Source organism: Pyrgilauda ruficollis, unplaced genomic scaffold, assembly GCF_017590135.1.
Source record: "Pyrgilauda ruficollis isolate IOZ18807 unplaced genomic scaffold, ASM1759013v1 scaffold1, whole genome shotgun sequence".
In the NCBI taxonomy this organism is placed as follows: Eukaryota; Metazoa; Chordata; class Aves; order Passeriformes; family Passeridae; genus Pyrgilauda; species Pyrgilauda ruficollis.
Window position 1 is genome coordinate 7,802,517 of NW_024508100.1, and position 22,625 is coordinate 7,825,141.

Below are 22,625 nucleotides of genomic sequence, written 5' to 3' on the forward strand. Positions count from 1 at the left end.
ATAAAGCACAGAAACAAACTTTGGTATGCTACAAATATGTTGTTTGGACAATAATTTTAGTGCAACACGGCTGAAAAAAGTGAAGCAGCATATTAACACCACATTGCTTTTTATTCATGGCCCTGAAATACATTTAACATGAAAATGAGCAAAAAGGAAATATTCCAACAAAAAATACCAACAAAATGGGACCACAGTAAAAAAGAAACCACCAGATTCCCTCACAGAATTGGAATGTTTTATTGTAAGAAACTGTCACAAAGAAAATAGGTCAGTCTTTTGGAACACTATTTTTTAAGTGAAAAAGTAACAGCATACTGGGATGTTAAAAAGTTTTCCAAATGTTATTCAAATGTCTAACTTTCACAGCCACAACAGTCTTCTTTGTATTCTTTGTCACAGAGTTAACTCTGACAATCATTTCCTCTAACAGCTGAAATGCAAAGTCTGGAAAAGGTTTTCTTTTATTTGAAAAGGAATGAAAAAGTGAACCAAGGTTAATTAGTTTTTGTTGCTATCTATTGAAATGGGACTAATTTTCCCTTAGCTGTGACTGAGTAAATGAAAGTAGAATCCAAAGTAAATCACTGAAGAGCAATAAATACAAGCATAAACAAGTAAAAAGGCATTGATAATTCAAGTCAGAATTTACAAACACTGTTCACCTGGAATACTGACTTACGTTAGGAACAAAGCCTGGGGTCACAGCTTTCTCTAGAACAGCATCCCAGTTGACATCAGCTAGGTATGGAGAGTTCTGGATGTCTGCAAGGCTTGAAAGGCGACACTCTGGGTCCTTAATGAGGAGCTGTGATCAAGCACAAGGCATTTTCTAAGGAGCTGGATGCCATATAGAACAGTAAATGTATCACATACATAAATTGTATGATACATATTTTTAAGTAAGAAAATGGCTAGGGAATCTTCTAACAGATGCTAGAAGTCCCAGTTTGAAAAAAGAAAAATTAACAGTAATAAGTCATAGGATATGAGTACAGTTTAATTGCCACCAGATGGCTGTTGCAGGCATGAAGGGTATAAATGTATTAGCAACAAAAGTCTGCTTACAAATACACAAGAGCCCCTGCAAAATGAAACATCACAGATCAATGACACCCAACAATTTGTATTTTCTCCTTAATTTCTTGGAAAATACAGTTACACTGAGAATACTGGCAGCAATTAAAATTATCCACCTCACTGCACTATCTACTCAAGACTACATTGCTAATTGCTGCTAAAGATGTATATTTTTTATTACTCTATTCAGACATTCACAAATTTTTCCTGTTCAAGTATCAATACTGATAATCTGAAATACCTAAAAGAGAGAGATTATCTTTGTGGTGTAGCCAGACAATTAAAGCAAACAAAAAACTGGGTTTTTAGGAAGAAAACAATTGTTAGGGTCATTCAGAAAGGGCCCTGCCTTGCGGCTTAGTGATGCTTACATAAAAGTGGCTCAACTTTGTTGTTGCAACTATAGCAACATGGGACAGGAAGAGAATCAGCCATTTCAATTTGTAATCTGCCTGTCTGGAAACTGCAGCAGAAATTCAGAGGGCAGAGTGGTCCTTCTGTCCCTGTCCCACTTGCACATCCATAGCTGGGGAGAAATGAAGCTAGGGCACAAACGAAGAATTACTGATCCCCAAACTTTTACTATCACTAGTGAATCAGCTTTAAAATAAAAGAAATTTTAAATTTTTACTTCTTTGAAGCCATGAAAAGCCTGAGTCTAAGCCTAAGAATACTGCACCTTCTGAAGAGAAAATACCGCACCGCTCACATTCAGAACAGCCTCGAATAAGCTCTGCTCTCTTATCCTTGAGATGCTGACTGCCTAATGTGTGTGTTTGTCTGATGCCTTTTCCAGTGTTGGAGAGGCTTCTGGAAGACGAGAGAACAGAGGGCAGAAGGTATTTGTGCTTTCTTACCTTTTTCAGTAGTGCTATCATGCCCTTGCACCATGCGGATGAGTAGTGAACTCTTTCGATCTTGAACATGTTGAGTATCTCATCGATGGGGGTGGCTGAATGAATTTCATAGGGCCTCTGGGACAAAGTTAAATCAAGAGCAAGTCAGAAAGAATGGAGAAAAGAGTGCGGACTAGTCACATTTTCCTGAGCTCGGTATTGTTTTTCTTGAAAATATCAAAACCACGAAAATATTGTATAACAATTTTAAGTCTAATCCTTTGTGTGTGTGCTTTTCTTTGGTTGTAATGAATGCAATTACTCATAGATGCATTTACTCTGCAAGTTTTTCCCTTTTTTCTCTCATGCAAGGAAGTATCAGTTCAAATGAGATGAATAAATAATTTTGTTCCTGGGGCATTCCATGTCAAATGTGGATTGTTTACCACTTTTTGCTTGTAATTCTAGTGATCAGTTCTTGCAACCTAAACCAACAAAATTGTGAAGAGGTGGCTGAAAGGAGCTTTGAGTAGTAAATAAAGAAATTAAAAATGCTTACAAAAGTTTGTGTGAGAATCACGGTAAAAAAGGACTCCAACTCCCAATCCTGCTCCTTTGCTTTTTTTAAAATCCAAAATTAACACACTACATGGATCTGCTGTCATGTGTTTGCAGTGCCTAAATTCTACAGATGAAGAAAATCTCTGGTCTTTGCAGTACTTTGTTCATTAAGTTTTTTCTGATTTATCTTTTATTACACGCAGAATTTGGAAATAAAGTACTACATATAAATTTACATTCTTGCTATTTTCTGTGCACATACTTGTGTGTTTGAAGCAAGTTGTTATAATTATACTTAATGTATTTTAGTAAACAAGTGCAGAGAGTGGATTGCTAGTGAATTAAGTTGTACCCAGCAGGTGATAAATATGTGATATGAGATCTGCAGCTAAATGCCATCCTGGCAGCAGTGTGCAATTTAATGCATCATAATTCATAAACAACCTAGAGTTACCTATTAATCCAATATCCTGAACAGCAAAGGGCAGATGCTCATTACCTTGACTAAGAAATGAATCATCCCTTTGCTAGTATGTGCTGGTAGAGGATTATAATTTAAGAATATTTCTAGGTGTTAGTTATCTAATCTGTTAAAGACTTGAACATATTCTTATTCTGGGACAATTCACGCGTATATTTTACTTTCATATGTATGAAACCAAGTGCATTCCAAGGCACTGTGGTGCTCTAAAAATAAATTCAAGGAACGTCTAAATCTTTTTGCTTTGATTCACATTCAGTTAGTCCATTATAATTTAACTATACCATGTCCATATGAATTCCACAGGACCTAAATGTCTGCTTTAAATACATAATTTTCCTGAACTGGGTTCAAAATTGTCATTAGAAATAGTCTGTCATATATTTTCCCCTACATGTGGTAGCATTTCCATAAAATAGTTATTAAAAATGAAACTTTTATGTGCTTTCTGTCACCTAGAAGCAACGTACTGCTGACTTAACTTGATATAACAATGTGATCAATAGGATCATTGAGACAGACTCTACATCAATTGTTGAAAATGGCAATTAACTCCAAAATTAGCAACTATAAGGAATTATGAATCATCAAAAGTTTTTCTGTTAAGGATGTTTCTGCCCATGCTTTTTTCCTGCAGGAAAATCCCTAAAATTTGCATTATTTTCAAGATTATTGGCATTCTAAAATCTTGATTTTTTGACATTTGCAGAGATTTTAAATATTTTTATTAGTTATCTTGATCTATAAATGGCCATTATAGCTTTGGTATTTTGAGGCCCTTCATACCTCTATCTCCCCTGTTTTTCAGCTATTCAGTCCACTCAAGGATCAAAGTTTGTTGTTAATTGTTCACATTGCAATGAATGTGAGAATCTGGGAATCCCACCCACTACTCATTCCTTCACTTTGTCTCCACTGAATTCATGGTATATACATTTATTGCAGCATTTTAGCAGTTGTCTGTAGCTCAGTAGCAGACTGACACATGGCATGGTTTGCATCATACAGTTTAATTACAGTTTAATTTCCTGGACTTTGTGAAAAGATCAATGTTTGATGCAAAGCTGTATGAATTTTGTTTTGTCTTGTTAGCTTTCTTACCAGCAGCTGGATAAGGAGAAAAATGTACCTATGTAACTTATTAAGAAATGTTAGCTGTACTATGGGTAACCAAAAAAAAGGGTGCAAAAAGCTCTGTACTGGACACAACACGCTCCTGTATCTACTGGTCCATTTCAAGAAGAGCATGGTTTTGGCTGCCCAGCAGCGGGAGCCCAGAAATGAGAATGGCTGAAATGCCTTGATCACCATGAGCAGCAGAGGCAAATAAAAACAAAAATTCAGCTGAATGAAAAACAACTCATTTTTACTCATTTTTCATTTACTTATCACCTCTTGAATTCAGACTGTCAGCATCATACACTATGCACGGCTCTGAGGTGGAAAATCAAATTTGTGATGTTTCTTATGTCTAATGCTCTATCCTTTCTTGGCTCCTGCCTTTCCCATGCAGCATGCACCAGGCTCCAGCTGCAGAAATCCCTGTGTCCAGCGGCTCTGCCCCGTGCCACAGCCTCCTCTTTGCCAGGGCTGCTGCTGCTGGGGCGGGTGGGCTGCTCCGAGAGCCTGCCCATGTTCCTGGTGGCAGTGGGGCTGTTTCCTCTGCTGGACAGAGCTGTGGGAACCTGCAGGAGCCGGGGCTGCATGCCTGCAGGTTTGGCTCACAGCCTTGTGTGCAAACTGTGCCTCCACAGCCATCGGCTGCTGTGGCAGATGGGGCTCTGGAGCTCGCAGTTATTGAGATGGCAACGTGCCTCGGGTTAAGCACATCTCCTCAACCCACTGCTACCTCTCTCATCATCACTCGTGTCAGTTTAGGCCTTGTTTAGACCACAAAAATTTAGAAAATACACGCCTTCTCCTTGTCCATAGGGTGGTGTGAGCTGCTAAGCCATCCTCTGGCTTGCTCAGTAGCCAAGAGCTGCTCTTCAGGAGAAAACAAGCAGCTGGCTTGAGTGACTTGAGCAGGTTCAGATAGAATGTTTTTATTTAAAAAAAAAAAAAAACCAAAAAACAAACCTGACTTATTCAGGAAAGACTGTATGAATCTCAGCAAATGAATATCATCCTATATAATTTTTCATTTTTAAAGTGAATTGTTGCATCAAAGTGATCTTTTGTGATTAGTCTTGGGAGTTCAGCTTCCATTAACAACCATTCATTGCTCTCCTTTCTTGGAGACAGTCACTGGTGAAAGGGTTGATTTAAACTATCAGAATCTTCTTTTAATTTACTCTAAGTGCAGCTAGAACTACTGTCTGTGACTAGGACTGAGGATGCATTGTGCTTATCACCATACTTTAACTCCTCCATTCCAGGAATAACGTCAGTCTAAAAACTCCCTAAGGTTTGAGAATTATCGTACAGAAAAATTGATAATATCTGTTAGTTTGTTTGTGCTTGTTTTTGTTAAGAAAGGTGTTTAATACTCCTCTATTTTGAGAGATGAAACAGTCTTTGCATGGGAGAGATATTTGTCTCAGGAGCATGACTTTTGTTATTCCTATGGAAATACAAAATAGATTGGCCAAATTTTAGGCCTTTGAAAAAAGTAGCTTCTGCAGTAACAATACGCAAACACTCTGAAATGAAAATTTCCATTTAAAAGTAAGAATAATAATTCTTTCTTATTTCTATTTTCCTTTATCTGTTATCCTATGTGAAATTGTGAGATCTTTGTGGGATGGATTGTCTGGCAAGACAAGGTAGCCAAACTGTGTTATTGTCATAATATAAAAAAACATACTGCAATGCAATAAAATCCACTTTCCAAAACAGACATGAAAAATAATTTAAAAAACCCTAAACAGCTGCTTTAGCTACATCATCCTGAAATAGTATCTAAATTACTGTTTTCTGTGGAGAATACTAAATATTTAAGCAACTGACTGAAATCCTTTGAAGCAAAACAGAAAAGAATTTTCCATTATCTCCTGTGATATTCTACCATGCTCAGGAAGATTTTTCATTAAGCTTATTCACACAATTGATTAGTTAAGAAACAAATGCACTGGCAGATAAGCATTTTCTGCAGTTGGGCCAAGCATCCTAGGATATCACATTAGATCTCTTATGGTATTAGCCAAGAGAATTAAAGAGAAAATAGAATGTGAAGTAACTCAACTTCTATTTTAAAAAACATACCATTGTTTGCAATTCAGCATTATAAAGAAGCTGTTAAGTATGAGGCCATTTCTTAGCCAAACTGAGGCAAGTTTCCATAATGGATTTGAGTACGGGGTGAAACTTTCCCAAGAGTGTTTTCAGCTGGGGAAGAGCCAGGATGGCATTCCTGACCTGGGCCTTGTACACTCAAATTTTATCCTGAAGAGTGCACTCAGGGGCACTACAAACTTGAGATTTTTGTTAGATAACAACAAACTCCATCATTCTTACCCAACCCCTCAGTAATTCATAGGCTGTAATTCCTAGAGACCACCAGTCTACTGGGTACGAGTATCCTGGACCTCCATCCATAAAAGCCTGGAACACTTCTGGAGCTAAAATTGTAAATCAAATGGAACAAAAAAGCATTTCATTAAGGTTAGACTATGGGTGTTATTTCAGAGCTGAAAAATGAATAAGGACTCAACAAACTGGAATTAAATAGATTTAGAAACAGCATTTTCAGGGTGTAGTTTCAGTGCCTTTTTTATTGGTAACAAGGAACCTTTGCCAAGCAGGGTATTTCAAAAGTCAGTAATTTCATATGTTAATTCTTACTTGGTTCATTTAAGTTATGTGAATAAAAACAAGTAATAGGAGGGGAAATCTTGGTCTAAAGTGTGACTTAGAACATTTAGGGTAATGTAAACATTTTATGGGAGAAATATCTGCAAGTGAGGTGATTCTTCGTGATTGATGAGGGTGTTGAATATGGTAAATCTCACTCTTATTCTACATTTGGATAGAACTAATCAGACAGGTTTTAAAGGTATTCAACATAGGAAAATGATACTTAAATAGAAATCCTGACACTGATTGTATGATGTGAGAAACTGTCACAACTGGAGGAAAACTCTGTAAATGAAGTAATGACTTCCATAAAAGTAACTTCTGTGGATAAAAAGAAAATGTATTTTAAAAACAAGGATCCACTTAACCTGTACTAAATAATGTTACTGTAATTTCTTCAGAAAACCAGATATAAATAAGAGGGGATATGAAATGAAATTAAATTAAATGAGAAGTTGGTCGTGTTTTTCTAATGATTTAACAGCAGAATCTCAGTACACTTTTTTTAAAACAACATTTTCACAGGAGATTTTCTAAATAGTACTGTCCCTACCTGTAACATCATGCTAGATTACAATTATCATTTGAGCCTCTTCTGACCATGATACTGAGTGAGTCTAATGCACTACATTACCACTTATTACCATGGCCTCACTGTGTGATGTGCACACTGCAGTGAGCGATGCAGTCTGGTCACACTTCTGACTGGCAGTTTGGGATCTGACTATTTATGGCATTTAGAGAAGCATCTTTAACAAATGGGAAGGCATTATTCCTAATAATTTACAACTCCAGACCTGACTTCAGAAAGTCTTCAAGAGCCAAATATAATAGAAGATTTCAGCATCCATTCATTAGTTATGGCAAGACTCTAATCTGTAGAATAAAAACAGTGAATGTATGAAAGTGGTCTTATACTCTTTGACCAGCAGGACCATGTCTAAACATGTTTGGTATGAGATCTGCAGGCACCTAAATGAACATTTTTTTCTGGAATACCTGTGTTTGGAGAATAGGTGACCAGTGGATCTCTGGCAGAGGAAAACTTGTGCTGTGACCCACTATGACATAAATCAACAATGCCATAAGAGTCGTTACACTGAGTTAACTCTTTCTCACCTCCAGATGACATAGCTTCCCTTGGCATGCTATATCTTCACGTGTATTTTAACTCTTATTTGTGTGCTGCTGGTGTGTAGGTACATCTTACAGGTGTGCAGTCTATCAGGTGGTGAGAGCATAAGCAGTATTCTTTTTATTACTTTAGTGGATCAATGAACATAAATTGCACATCAGGCACCAAACTTACATTTTGAATATCACCACAGGAACCGTGTAGTGAATGTTTGCTTGACTTAGCCCAATTCGTTATGGTTTTTGCCCACTGTGCCTAGATGATGTACAACATCTCATTACAGAAAATAGCCTTTTGGCATTTTTACTGAACTATGCAGGTATAATGCTGGTTTCACTATTTCTTTTATAGTTTTAACTTTTTAATAACGAGGCAGATCGCTATCTGATTTCTGTGAGATAGAGGTGAAAGTACTTTATTGATGTAACCTATGACGTTGCCAGAATGGTGCAACTGTTTTGCTAATTTACTGACTGGCCTATTGACTTTTATTCTATTTTATTGTTCTAAAATCCTCAAGGTCAACTCATCCTACATTAAGCAGATCAGTAGAAAAAGCTTTATTTTGCCCTGGAGTTTTCCAGCTGTTTTCTCACCTTCAGCCGATGGCATTCTGAGGACAGAATATGAGCAGCTAAGGTACCCATTTTTAAAGCCCCCTTTGGCCCACTTTAACAGCATTATTTTCAGTCCAGCTGGAACGCCTCTCTGCATTCCATCAGCTCCAGTGAAATGGTTTAAACACTTTCTTCCCATGGTGGGGGGACGGGCAGAGGGTACAATACGATTTGCAGCGTCCTATATACACGTTTTTTCTCAGGGTGAAATCTCAACCAAGTTGAAGCCAAAAGACCTTACTCTAGTTTGACAAGGCTGTTGAATACCCATTTCACACTAAGCTTGTGCTTAATGTGTCTAAAAGTCTTTTTGAATTGAGACATTAGGTGCCAACGCAGGGTTCCAGGCTGTGTGCAGACTTCTGGAGTTTGCCTGCTCATTCAGAAAGAGAGCATGATCTTACAGAAAGACAGCAGACCCTCCAAGTCATGGAATTAACCAAGCTCTGAAGAACTACAGCTATGAAACATAGGATATAATACTAGGTTTTGCTGTAAGAAATAGCTATGTCTGGAGAACCAATTCAGAGTGCAAATTGGTTAGGATAAAAGCAAATAAAAACTCTGAAAGATTAAATCCTGCATTGATTTTCTTTAACACTGTTACTAAAATATCTGTAATCTTTTAAAATTTGAACTTGATCCCAGGATCAGCTTGGACAGCCATCCTGCAGCCTGCTCTGGGTAGATTCTTCCAAAGGATGATCAGATTTGCATTTGCCAGCTTGGAGCAAAGGCAACAGTTCTGCTGTGTGCACCTGCTGTGAACATATCCTCTCTTGCCATAACAGATTTAGGATGAGAGGAATACTTCATATTTTACCCTCATTCATCTACACAGGCAGAAGTATTCTGCCTTCAAGAGTTTGTGTGAACAAGAGTGAGACTACCTGCAAGAACAAGAGTTTCATATTTTTCCCTTTAGAAGTTTCCACTGAACAAAGGCTTTTCAGGAAAATAAATGGGTTTAATATTGTGTTTGATTCTGCAGTTTGTTTTGGCCAAGAGCTGTAGTTACAATCACATGCACTTAAGGGAAAGGCAGTAGATGTTTGCATGGCAGAAGCTCGACTTTTAAACAGTGAGGATAAATCAAGTAACAGCAAGTCTAGCAGCAAGAGTGAATTCAAAGAAAAGTAGAGAAGTGTTGGTAGATCCCACAGGTCTTCACAGCTCCCCCTGACTCGATCTCTTTGGGGGGCATTGCATATTCCTAGAGCTGCCTGAGGAATGACTCAAGAGCAGGAACCTGCTTTGAGCAGAGCTGGAGCAGAGGCTCCTGGGGCCCTGCTATCACGAGCCCCCTCACAGTCCTGGGATCCTCAGGAAGCTCAAGCAGAGAGCTCCTCACAGCACATCTCAGTGCGGTGACAGAGGCCAGAAAGCCTCAATGGATATTTACAGCTTCTGCCTTGGGCAGTCATCATGAACTGCATTGGCTCTTCACCTCTGCCCAGGTGCTCAGACACCTGGACAACCTGTCACCCAAAGTACCAGGAACTTTAAAGTCTGGAACTCAGAAGCAATGTGGTCTTTTTGGATTTTTGCTTTTCCTGCTTTGCAAAGTGTGATCTGGCACCTTTCATGCAACTTTTTGAAAATGACAAAGAAACACCCTTTAAATATCAATGCCTTTCTAAGATGGGACATCTATACTAATTTTAACAGAGCAAATAAAATCAGGAATGTCTCTTTGTCTTATATTATAATGAGTAATTTCACATACTACTTTGGTAACTAGCCAAGCTAAGAGTCATTCTACTGTTTCTTTGCTGAATCTATATTTTTCTATTAATAATATACTTTCATTATTTTGTTGTTCACCTGCTTTGCTTTCTTGAAAAGTCATACAAATGAATCCACATTTGTACTGTATTGTGTGCTTCAGCGCATTTCTTGGTTGTCCCCAATAAAAATTTTCAGTCAATACTTTTTTCTAACTAAGTAAAATAAATTCTCTTCAGATATGTATCTTTTGATGGTTTTGCACTGTATCTTTTTAATAATGCCATACTACTGCAGACTGTAGGAAGTAAATAAATGGTTATTTCTGTCTAAAATGAAACCATACTAGAGGACAACCTACGAATAAATTGAATGTGAAAGCAAATCTAGTGGGTCTGCATCCATCTCAGAAGCAATGGCATAGTAGGATATCCTTACTCTTGTTCTGTAGGTTTGTGCAAAAGGGAGTAATTACTGACAAATCCATTCATGTATATAACTATCCACTGGAATTTTCATACCAGTCATATGATCTGCAATGTGAATTACATAGATGATGCATCTCATATTGCATATTTTCCTAAAGATTTGTAACAAAAATAAAGTTATAAAAAAGAAAATTTTATGTAGCTGGTTGGTAATTATCTACCTTTATTTGTCAAAATATATTAGTAACTAACAATATGATTCATGAGCTTGAAATACAAGAGAATATCAATGTGAATGCAAATAATGCTAAACCAAATTTTCACTGTTTTTGCCTATAGTAAAAGTCCATTTTATACAAAGAATAAAGTGTTTTAAGTAGGGTTTCTGAGAATCTGCTCAGTATTCATTAGTATCAGACCTTCATAAATTGTAAGTGGTCTGGGTCTCTGAAATTCAGACTACTTTTAATTTGGTACTCAAAGGTGAGTTTGAAAATGCTGTCCATGATAGAATGATCAATTTGAGGTCTATCTCTTGGTTGGCAAAAAGAAAAGCTGCTGTTATTTCTGATGGAGCATCTACAAGCTAACAAACCAGTCTATTTAAGCCATAACTTTCAAGTCAGTCTTGCAAGATGGATTACTGTAAGGACCTGACTGTCAATGAAAACCTAAATGTTGCCAATGACATCTGGTTATCAGTTCCTGCACAATGCCCTGTGCCAGTGTTATTGATATGAGAAACTGAAAATGAAACAGACAAACAAACAAAAAAAACCCCATGTGTTTTGGTTTTTTTTTGTTTTGTTTTTGGCTTTTTTTGTTTTTGTTTTTGTTTTTTGTTTGTTTGTTTGTTTGTTTTTTGGGGGGGTTTTTGGGTTTTTTTTGGTTTTTTTTTTTTCCCTTTTTTTTTTTTGTTTTGTTTTGTTTTTTGTTTTTTTAACTGATCCAGTTCAGGTGGATATGTCCAAAACATTTCTTAAGAATGAAATCCCTGATACTGCTCAACCAGTTGTCTAGCTACAGCTCTCTATTTGCATACAGATATCTATTTGCATCTCAGCAGAGACCCTCCCTGTCAGTGAGGGGAACCAGAGGTTTGTGGTTTACTGGAGGGGTTGCAAAGCAGCACACACAGCTGCAGTCATTGCAGCAAAACAGACTTCAGAGGTGTGGGTCTTACTGCCATGCTTGAGATTTCAGATTAGAAAATACATTCCAGAGTCATTAACTGAGATTCAGCATAATATCCCACTGCCAGGTATCACTCTCCTTCCACATCTTAGTCCCCGATCTTGGGGAAAATATTGTTGTATTAATTGATATATATCCATATATACAATACACACAGCATAAGCAATATTTTGATTGACTGGCACAGGACAAGCTGTTAAAAGATTGGGTGTTTGCACTTAACAAACTTGTGAATGATGATGTATAGAACACATTTACAGTTTCACCTTGCTGAATCAGGCTTAAGGCATGACAGATTGAGCTGAATAACAAATGGACCTGATTTTTGGAATAATATTCCAAGAACCTTGAATTGAGATGTTTCAGTGAAACATTAATTGCTTTCTCAGCACTGTGATGATAATGTAATTTTCACTTTCCCCTGAGAATTATATTCAGGGGTCAGTAATTTTTCTGGATCATGATTTAAATAAAAACCAGAAATCAAACTACAATAATAACCAGTGATCTTCTATCCAGAGCAGAAGCTGTTTCAAGAGCAAAATGGAAGAAAACAACTTCTCTTTCCCTGAATAGAAATGTGGATTTGGTAAACTATCAATTTAGCTCCTGGTGTTTACTTTCTTATGTGCTAAAAAGGTCTAAATTATAATGGTCAGACTTCTGACTCAGAGCTTTAGACTAGCCAGCTGCTAACGTCTATTTTATAAGGCAAAATGCTGCTTGAAGCTTGGGCATGCTGGGATGGCAATTTTCTAGCATGAGGTTTTTACTTGTTACAGCCATGTAACTGATTTTGCACCATTATTCACATTATACACCTCAATAGTTTTAATACTCATACTTAATGCAATTATTCAATCAAAGTAAATAATTTAGATACCATTACCTGAAAACAGACATGACATTTAGAATGCCTTATTAGTTTTCCATCTGGCTATATAACCTCTCCTGCCCTTATTCAGCCTGCTATCCTCATACAACCCTGTGCTTTACTCAACCACTGAACAGAACTCACTTCTTGACCTTGCACAGAGAAGCCCTTGGTGGCTGAGCATCTGGATCAGCCTCAGAGAAACAACCTCGAGTTGCTACCCCTGCTGAAAGAAAGCCCAGCAGCAACGAGCACGTCACAGTCTCCCATTACTGAACATGAAATTGTACACAAGCACCTTTGTTACTCCATACAAAAGCTCACAGTGGCTGCAGGGCCAGTTTTTCTAGCAATTTTTAGAAGGGATCTTGTCCAAAAATATCCATTTGGTGTTTGGAAGATTGTTCCAGTGTATAGACAGCAGCTGTTCTGCCCAGTACTGAAATTAGCGGGTCTGTGTAATGGATTTTCAGGACAGACTGTACCTGACACACCAGAAGGATTGTTCCATGCTCCTGCATCACAAACTCCCAGCAGCTTAGAAAATATCTTTGCACCAGTTTGTGCATGCAAAAACCTGGGGGGTTGGCCTGACCAAAACCCAGGAGTTATCCAGGGGGCAGAAGGGCCCTGCTGGGACCTGTTTGTCACCTCTGCTCCACCTCTGCTCCCCTTGGATCTGCCTGCAGAGCTCCACAGCACACCAGGCCCTTTTAGGCAGGCAATAAATAAACAAACAAACAAATTAAAAAAAAAAAAAAAGCCCAAACCAAAACTACCTCTTGAACTCAGAGTGGGGTATTTGTTAACTGAAATAGTCACAGAAATGATTGTATTAGTAGTTTTGCTGGAAGATCTTAAAGGATGGTAGCAGGTCAGAGAGCACAAAGAGGTGAAGAGCAGCTGGAGGTAATAACTTCTTTCCTGAGCTCCTGAGGTTCCTCAGCTGCTTGTGTTCCTACTCATTAGTGTCAGAGTGGAACCAAAACCTGAATGCCTGCTCACAGCTCAGTGTTCAGTCCCCTCAGCCATGTAGCTCCTAGCACCAGCTGAAAATCCCATCAGTGTAGGGAATATTTATTTCAGCACCTTGGAGTCTCACACAGCCACTCTGAGTTCTTTCTTGTCAGAACAAAGAGAAGCCTCCCTTGTCATGATGACATCATGAGATTTCCCTGGGATCAAAAGGTCAAGTGATGACATGACCAGAGAAACTCTGCAGACAGGCAGTCAAACCCCCTGTAGGATAAAGGCAGGATTTTTTAAAACCTAAACACTGCCTTAACTGCATTCAAAATGCAATGAGCTGCAAAACAGTATTTAATTTCAGAGCACAGTTTAATATGAGTGCAAGAAAGACCCAAGAATGATGACTTTTGAAAACTCAACTCAGAATTTTTCCTGCTATATTTTAAGCATCTGAGAAACAAATTTAGCTCTATAGGATAATTTTTGTATGTGAAAGGTTTATACCAGGATATCCACTGGCTTTCCTCTGAGTTCAATTGTACACCCACAGAGTATTAATTAATAAATATGGATGACTCATACATTTTAGAAGTTCAGTGGACCAGTGTAAATCCACAATACTCTGGTAATCTCAGGCACACAGTCATTCTTCACCATGACAGCAGCCTATGAAAGGAGCTGTGAAAACCTGAGATAACAAGCCTGTGAGATAGGAATGAGGTAGCTGAAACCTTTCACATAATTTATGACTGATTTTATTGACTTTGGATTTTTGTCAGGAGTATTTGTATAGTAAAATATATTTTATTGGTTTGATTTCAGGTAAAGTCACAGTGCATCATTTGAATATCTTTAGTCCCTGGCTGAAAAAACATCAAAAGCTCTACCTAGTCCCCCCCAAACCCTCCTACCACTAAACTCAAAAGCTCCCAAAAACCAAAACAAAAATAAGCAACAATAGCAACAAAACCACACAAAAAAAAAAAAAAACTCACATAAAAAAATCCCCAAACAACAACAAACCTTAAACCCCCCAAAGTATAAATTGTGAACTGAAAGGTTTTGCAACAGCCAGAAATAATACACAGATCTATAGAAATTGATCATTCCAAAATATTTCAGTAAGGAAAAAGCATATGCTACAGGACTCAAACACACATAAATTTGGCAAAGTGAGGAATAAAAGAAAGGTGACACCTGTCATGCTTTCTAGATGTGTTTTACTGTTTAACTTTTGGGTTTGTAGCTGAGCACTCTGTTGCAGAGTAGAGGGCCAGCACTGCAGATGGGTGCCCAGCACAGAGCATATTTGAGACATACAAACCAAAACAAAAATAAGCAACAATAGCAACAAAACCACACAAAAAAAACTCACATTTAAAAAACCCCAAACAACAACAAACCTCAAACCCCCCAAAGTATAAATTGTGAACTGAAAGGTTTTGCAACAGCCAGAAATAATACACAGATCTATAGAAATTGATCATTCCAAAATATTTCAGTAAGGAAAAAGCATATGCTACAGGACTCAAACACACATAAATTTGGCAAAGTGAGGAATAAAAGAAAGGTGACACCTGTCATGCTTTCTAGATGTGTTTTACTGTTTAACTTTTGGGTTTGTAGCTGAGCACTCTGTTGCAGGGTAGAGGGCCAGCACTGCAGATGGGTGCCCAGCACAGAGCATATTTGAGACATACAGAGATTTCTTGCAGCCTTGTTCACAAGAGAGAAATTTAAGAAATGTCCTTTTTTTTAACCCTCCCATATGTTTCATCGTAAAGATGAAACCGTGTTGAAAGTATCAAGGTCTTACAGAAGTGCTTCCAGCCAGGCAAACACACACTTCCCTTTCTCACAGGAGGCCAAAGTAAAATCCTTCTGCAGGCAGGAGGAGTCACAGCTGAACAGAGCAGTCCATGTGCCAGGGACCGTGTCCTGCCCTGCCCTGGCTCTCCTGCTCCACATCCCCAGGCACAATGGAGGGATCCTCCAGAGGGCTTCTGGTCATTTGCTGGCACAGCTGTGCCTGCCAAAAGCCAGCCTGGTCTCAAAGGACATTCTGCATTGCTTGCCAGGGCAGAATGACAGCCTGAAATCATATGAGTTTACAAAGAGCTATTCCTACAACAAAGCCTTGATAACACCCTCAGCCACAGGTATTGTAAAAGGTTTGAGCAGTGAATTTGTGAAGGTAAAATCAGGCACAGGTGGCACACAGGTTTCCCAAATCAGCAGAGGGCACACATTGCCTTCCACAGTCCCAGCCACCTGAAAGCACAACACAAATTTGGAGATCCCCAAACTCTAAGAAGTTGATCTCATTTCAGCATTTCAGGTCACTGGCTTTGAGAGGAAGAGCTGCAGAAGCAGCTGGAAGTGTCCTGCCTTGCCAGGCTGTTGGCCTTGTTCTTTGCACATGTACTGCTGTCCCTGTCTTTGTTCCTATGTCCAATGGGTATTTCACTTGTCTGAATTAATTGGCTGGTTAGGAGAGGACATGGAAACTGATAGGGTTTCTAGAGAAACATTCAGGCTCAGGTACAGTGCATTCTGCATAAACTTTTAATAAGTAGGGAAATAGGCAGGGAATGCTTCAGGCTGAAATATTTGGGGCTAATGTGAAGTGGGATTAAGCAAAGAGTTTGGGGCTAAAAGGCTAATGTGAAGTGAGATTAAGCAAAGGCTGCAGGAGCTGATTCACACCATGCTTAGCATTACAAGATAGGCATCTTAATCAGAACAGCTAGGGCATTTTTACAACACAATATCAATTCACTCAGTTTTTTCCTGGAAACCATTTTTATTTGGTCATGCTGCATGTGAACAAATCACTCCCTAGCAATTTCTCAGCCTATTTCAATCAGATTTCAAAGAGGAATGGAGGCTTTAGAGATAAAGTTTTTCTGTTTATTTCCTCACATTTGCCATAGCAAGAAGTGAGAAATCCTCTAAGTGCCTCTGCTAGGGGAAAGGCTGGAGAGTCCCCTCATATCTGATTAAACATAACAGGCTCCACATGAAAGTAAGACTTTATAAAACTTCAAGAGGGAGAAACAGCTTTCATCACATCTCATACTGTCATCATTGAGAAAACCAGCATAGCATAAGGCATGTCTTACAGAAACTGCTGAGTTTCCTTGGTTCTGGTACTCAGCAGGTACCATGATTGAAGGTTACTTTGTCTTGTTACACCAAGGTTAAATCGTGGTTTGAATTCCTGCAATAGAAGCTGGCCATCAACCATGGAGCCAACCTCCCCAGTTCTGTTGTTTTTCTATTTGTCTCATAGTCCAAACTTCTCAGGAGAAGCCACATGGAAAGCCTTGATACAGCCTTACAATCAGCAGTCACTGTAACTGAAAAGTCCTTGTAGATTTCACTGAAGTGGAATTTCTCACAAAATAAAAGGTATAAACTGAAAGAGGAAAGCAGTACCAATGAATGTCTGGCCATATCTGTCACACAATTTTGGTTTGTTGAAGCTTTGGTATCCAAACTGTGTGACAGAGAATCCTTACCAATCACTTTTCATCTGAAACAGAGGATTTTTACAGCTCTAAAAGCTTTGCTGTCTTCTTACAGCTCCAAATAAATGCAAGGATGATTCTTCTAACTCTTTCTGAGTGGTAGAGACCGCAACTGGGGCTTTTGCAGCATCTTTGCATTTCCAAGAGGTGAGGAAGGTGCAATGAAGAGAAATTAAGTTGGTGGATGGTGTAATAGCCTTCGTAAAGGAAAGGAGAGAATTTTTGGTACTGTTTCTTGTTGTGAGGTTGATGGATATGGTGGAGATCTGATGAGTGGGGAGGAGGCTTCAGGAGTGGAACAACTACATGAGCTGAGGTGAACTAGACCAGATCCATTAGTGTGGAAAGGTAAAAATCTTTTTTTCCCTGTCTCATGTTTTTCCCTTGACCTCCTAATGCTCTGTATCCCATGCCTCTGTTGCTCATTTCACCTAAGCAGATATACCATATATTCCTGTAGTGCAAATATATAATATATTCTTGTCTCAAGATGCAGGGATTTACAGAAAGTAACACAGCTGAATTTCTCCTGAATTTGAATTCACAAAACCAAACAGAACCTGACTAGCAGAGTGTAGAGATCAAGTTCCTGTACAAAAGAACATCCAAAAAACATCCTCCATCTCTGAAGATTTTCACGACTGACACACATATATACTGTTAAAAAATGCTTTTTTTTATGCTTTTACAACTTAAAATCCTTTTGCTATACCATTAGTCACCCTTAGTATGGGACTTTTATTACATTTTTAAATGTATTGAAAACTTACCCATGTAGGGTTTTGTGCCAGCCATAGAAGAAGCTTTTTCTGAGCCTTTCACTATGGTTGCTACATTAAAGTCAGTGATATGAACGTGTCCTGCAATTACACAAAGTAAAAACAGAAGTTAAAATAGCACATCATACAAATATTCCTCACTTTATCTAACATTTAAGTGATAATTTAAAGAGACACAATTGGAAAGATATGTAACATTAATAGAAACTTAATATTAAATGTGTTGGGACTCTGGAAAGAGTCACAAGTTTTTATTATTATCTTTTTAGCATTCTGTAAGTATCTGTTCTGTATTCTTTAGTATAGTATAGTTTAGTATTCTTTAATATAATATAGTATCCTGAAATAATAAATTAGTCTTCTGAGAACATGGAGTCAGAGTCATCATTCCTTCCTTCATTGGGGCACCCTGCAAACACAATAAGCAGGAGGGTTGGAACAAGGTGATCTTGAAGGTCCTTTCCAGCCAGAATCATTCCATTATCCTATTATTCTCTCTGTCTTCTCAGAAGTAACATGCAGAAGCAGAATGTGGAGCTGGGTGTGAAATTTGCCTCATCTCCAGCTGCAGTCACCCCTCACATCTCAGGTACTTGTGACACTGCTCTCTACAATTGCGTCCACTACAGGTTACCTTCAGCCTGAATTTTTCTGAGTCTTCTCAGGGCAAAGGGGGAGGGGAGAAGAAAAATGCTATTTTTATCACACAACAAGTATTACATTAGATTCATAGTAGCAGAAGATGTGTATATAACAGGAGCAGATCCCAAATCATCACTCAGTTGACAGCAGGTGACAAGACGAACGATAAGTGGCAGAAGTCAGCCTGAGAATGTGCTGCCTGACCAGCCAGACAGGATTTAAACTGCACTAATGAGGCTGAATGGCCCAAACCTTCTTTTACTCTTTTCCTGGGATAGTTTATGATAAGTTCAGTTGCTCCACCACTGTGAAGTAATAGTTGTTAATCCTGGTTTGTTATAGGCAGGTAACTGGAATAGTGTAGCTATGATATTATGAAAAATCCTTTGCTGGGATTTTTCCCCTCCTGAGAAGCTGAGGAGCCTCAGGAGAGAAAGGTAAACAATTACTATCTGCTGCTGTGGAATGCAACAGGTGCATCTGTGATTGGTCCATGTGGATTGTTTTCCATTGATGACCAATCCCAGCCACCTGTGCCAAGGCTGTGAGCAGTCACAGGATTTTGTTATTCTATTCTGTTCTTGTTGTAGCCTTCTGATCTCTCTGTTCTCTCTGTTCTTTTAGTATAGTTTTAATGTAGCATTTTAATATAATATTTAACATAATAAATCAGCCTTCTGAAATGGAGTCAAGCCTCGTGTCTCCACACACGGAGAGTCCTCGACAGATTAGAAATCCAGCTTGAAAATATGTAAAGCTTTAATTTGACAAGTCTTCTGTTAGGTTTTGCATCTTTGCTCAAGAACTAGTGTTGTGGAGTGATGCAGATGCTATCTCCCTGTGATTACATCTGGCAGTGCCATGAAGGACAGGGGTAGGGCCTCCCTTCCCCATCTTAGCTCTGCACTCAGATCAGAATTAATATATCACATGTTGAGCCAGAATTCTGAGTGACAAATTTGTGTGGAGTTTTTTTTTTTTTTATCAAGGTCTCAGTCTCATTCAATCCACAGAATGGATCATGCTTTGGGCATGATGCAGTTGTTAAGTGAGGGGAGGTTTTTAATCATGTTTGCTGCCAAAGATGAAAAGAGTGTAACAAATGACTGATGGATTTTGCCGTGGTGCCTGATGGAGGAAGAGCAGTCTCAACAAAATGTCATGCTGCTCCAAAATCTAACCTAGATCCTGCTCAAAGTCCTCAGGAAATGTATCAGCCAGCCTCTAATTGTGCAGCTGTGCATGGGTGAACTGAAATTCTCGGAGGACCCTAATTTGGCCAGATCTGAGCTGATTTTGAAGGGAGAAAGGAGGAAGGTACTTTCCACTGCTAAACTTTAAGCTGTTTCTCCAAATGAGAGATACAGGAGAAGTTTTCAATTAAATGGTTTACCTGTTTTTGGTTTTTGTTTTTTTTTTTTTTCAAAAAACCTGCCTGCATTTTATTGACAATTTTTTCCTAAGATGCCCAGACCAGGAAGCCCTCTACACATGGCAGAGAAAAAGTATGAGCCAATGAAAGGAAGGTGTTCTGTGGGCAGGGGAGGCTCCTGGTGGGAACTGAGGGCATGGAGAGGGGTTTTGTGTGGGACAGAGGCAGAGCAGGAGTGAACCCTGTGTGCCTGTGGTCAGTGAAGGAGGGCTGGAAGGTGTTGAGGTGGAACTCTGCCTGCCTGTGCACACTACTGGATGATTTCAACTCTTGTAACCCTAAGGGCTTGGGGGGGTCTTTTTGGGGTTTTTTTTTGTTTTTTTGGGTTTTTTTTGTTTGTTTTTGGTTGGGTTTTTTCTTGTTTGTTTTTTTGGGGTTTTTTTTTAACTTTTTTATTCCTGCTGTAAATATTTCAAGAGAAAGTTAGACCCCAGCTCTCTATAAGAGTCTTTCTAATCAGCCTCTAAGACTAGTTTTTACTGCAACTCTTGCACAAAGGAAAAGGGAAGGTTGCTATTGCTGCAGAGAATATGCTGGGATCCCACCTGCTTCTTACTGCTTGCAAAATTTCTGTTTGTGGGAATTTTTTCCCATCTGAGCTTCACACCTTGTGGTTGATCTCCCTTTCTGGGTATGATTGTGAACAATTAAATGTCCAAACTGAGTCTGTACCTTGTTATAATAAACAGAATGTCAGTGTCACTTGGATTTTGCTCTTATGAACAGTGAAGCAGAGCAGTGCACAACAGATTCAGCAGTCCTAACTAAATTCAAGTTAGTCCAGGGAAAGAGCTAATTTCTTAATCCTTGGAGCTGCATGACCCCATACATAATAACATGATGGTAGAGAGAAGGGAAGAAAATGCAAATGACCACATTCCTTTGACTCTCTGCAGAGTGGCATTTCAAACCATCTCAGACTGCAGATTTCACATACACCAACACATACATTTGCAGAGGAAAGCATCTCAGTGGAAGTTGTTTCAAAACTACATTCCTTCAGTCAGCTTCCAGTTAAGGCTCTAACTACCCACAGAACACTGTGTGACTTTGGAAAGTTTTATGTGATGTGACTTCGATGTCTCGCTTTTCAACATGGCCTGAAATTGCAGTACATGAGGTAATCAGTAAGTGATCTGTGTTTGGATTTAATTTTTGAGGAAATCATAATGACAGTTAGAACTCCTGAAAGTTTGCTGGGGCTAGCTGACTAACATTCAGCAGAGGAAAATGTACATGACTTCAAACCTCATTGAACTTCTCAGCGTCTGAAACCCAAGGGGTAAATGTGATGTCAGAGAGAAGAAATGTTATACTGGGGTTAATGCCATCAACTCAGCAGCACCAGAGCTGATTGTAAATCTCAGAACAGTAACATTTTGAAGTACAGTCAAATCTGATATGCTGTCAGAATATCAAACCTATGAAGATTTAAAAAGCCTCTCTGGGTTCATCTGTACTATGTGTGAGAGCCTAAGCTTGTACCCACGCGAACTGGGCATGACTTGGCAGTCTGACATTTACCATTAGGGAGATGGGTAGAAATTGTATGGCTGTACATGGGGCCAGCAAAGCTCTGCTCTTCAAAAAGTTAGGCTATTGAATGGCCACGTAGGCATGTAAAATTTTCAGATACACTTTCAAAATCTAGACAGCTTCAGGTAAATTCAGTATGCTGGAACCTTTTGTCTTAATAATCACAAAATTGGAGGGTTAAACAAGGTGGAGTCCCTGCAAATTGTCTCACAGACATCAGTATACAGCAATAATATTAGCAGTTCTGGTATTCAGAAGTTAATATTGAGATTCCAGTTATTTTTGAGTAGGTTTTTTCTTCCCATATTTGGTTTTAATGCCAAGATTGCTCATTGGCTGCATCTTTCAATTTTGCCTAGAGTTTCCAAATAAGAGCTAAAATGTATTCAAGGAGATAGAGTTTTAAGGAAAACTTTCACAAATGAATATAATAATATATAATTAAGTAATTCCAGCTTCAATTAATTTTGTTCACTCATAAGTTAAATTATTTTACTGAGTAAAATTATCACAATCAGATGCAAAAATCTATCTAAGAAACCCCCCAAACCCAATAACATGTAAATAGTTAAATCTAAGAGTGAAATACTAGAACTGTGATTTCAGTATGGAGAGCCATCAAGAGACAGTTTCAAGATTAGAAATAACAATCATTCAGTGAAATTAGCAACTCAGATCTTCAAAATTAACAGCTAGGTAGTGAATCTTCACATAATCTGTATTTAAGGTAAAGATCCTAACAGAAGATGTTAATGATGAAAAAGGAAGCATCAGAAAAGCTCTCAGAAATGGTCACTGGAAGCTGTTAAGCTGTGAAAACCATGAGCCAGGAAATGAGACAAAGTCTCAGTCAGAAATGTGCATATCCAATTACGTGATACTTTGTGTAAGCATAATTTGTTTAATGAACTGTAAGAAAGACCTAGGGGTAAAGTCAAGCATATAGGAAACTGTTGTGCCATCTTAGAGGCCACAGGCTAAAATAAAGTTCCTTCCTGTACACCTGGTTAG

The 22,625-nt window shown here is 38.6% G+C and overlaps 1 protein-coding gene across 1 annotated transcript in view; it reads right to left on the reverse strand.

The window, feature by feature from the left end:
- The window catches only part of STK32B (serine/threonine kinase 32B), a 155,299-nt gene that overhangs the window by 23,775 nt on the left and 108,899 nt on the right, over nucleotides 1-22,625 (reverse strand). The window contains exons 6-9 of the mRNA XM_041490309.1: nucleotides 17,996-18,085; nucleotides 6,415-6,518; nucleotides 1,938-2,054; nucleotides 683-808 (exon numbers count right to left, since the gene is read on the reverse strand). Coding sequence (XP_041346243.1) covers nucleotides 683-808; nucleotides 1,938-2,054; nucleotides 6,415-6,518; nucleotides 17,996-18,085 — 437 coding nt within the window. The remainder of the gene's footprint in view (nucleotides 1-682; nucleotides 809-1,937; nucleotides 2,055-6,414; nucleotides 6,519-17,995; nucleotides 18,086-22,625) is intronic.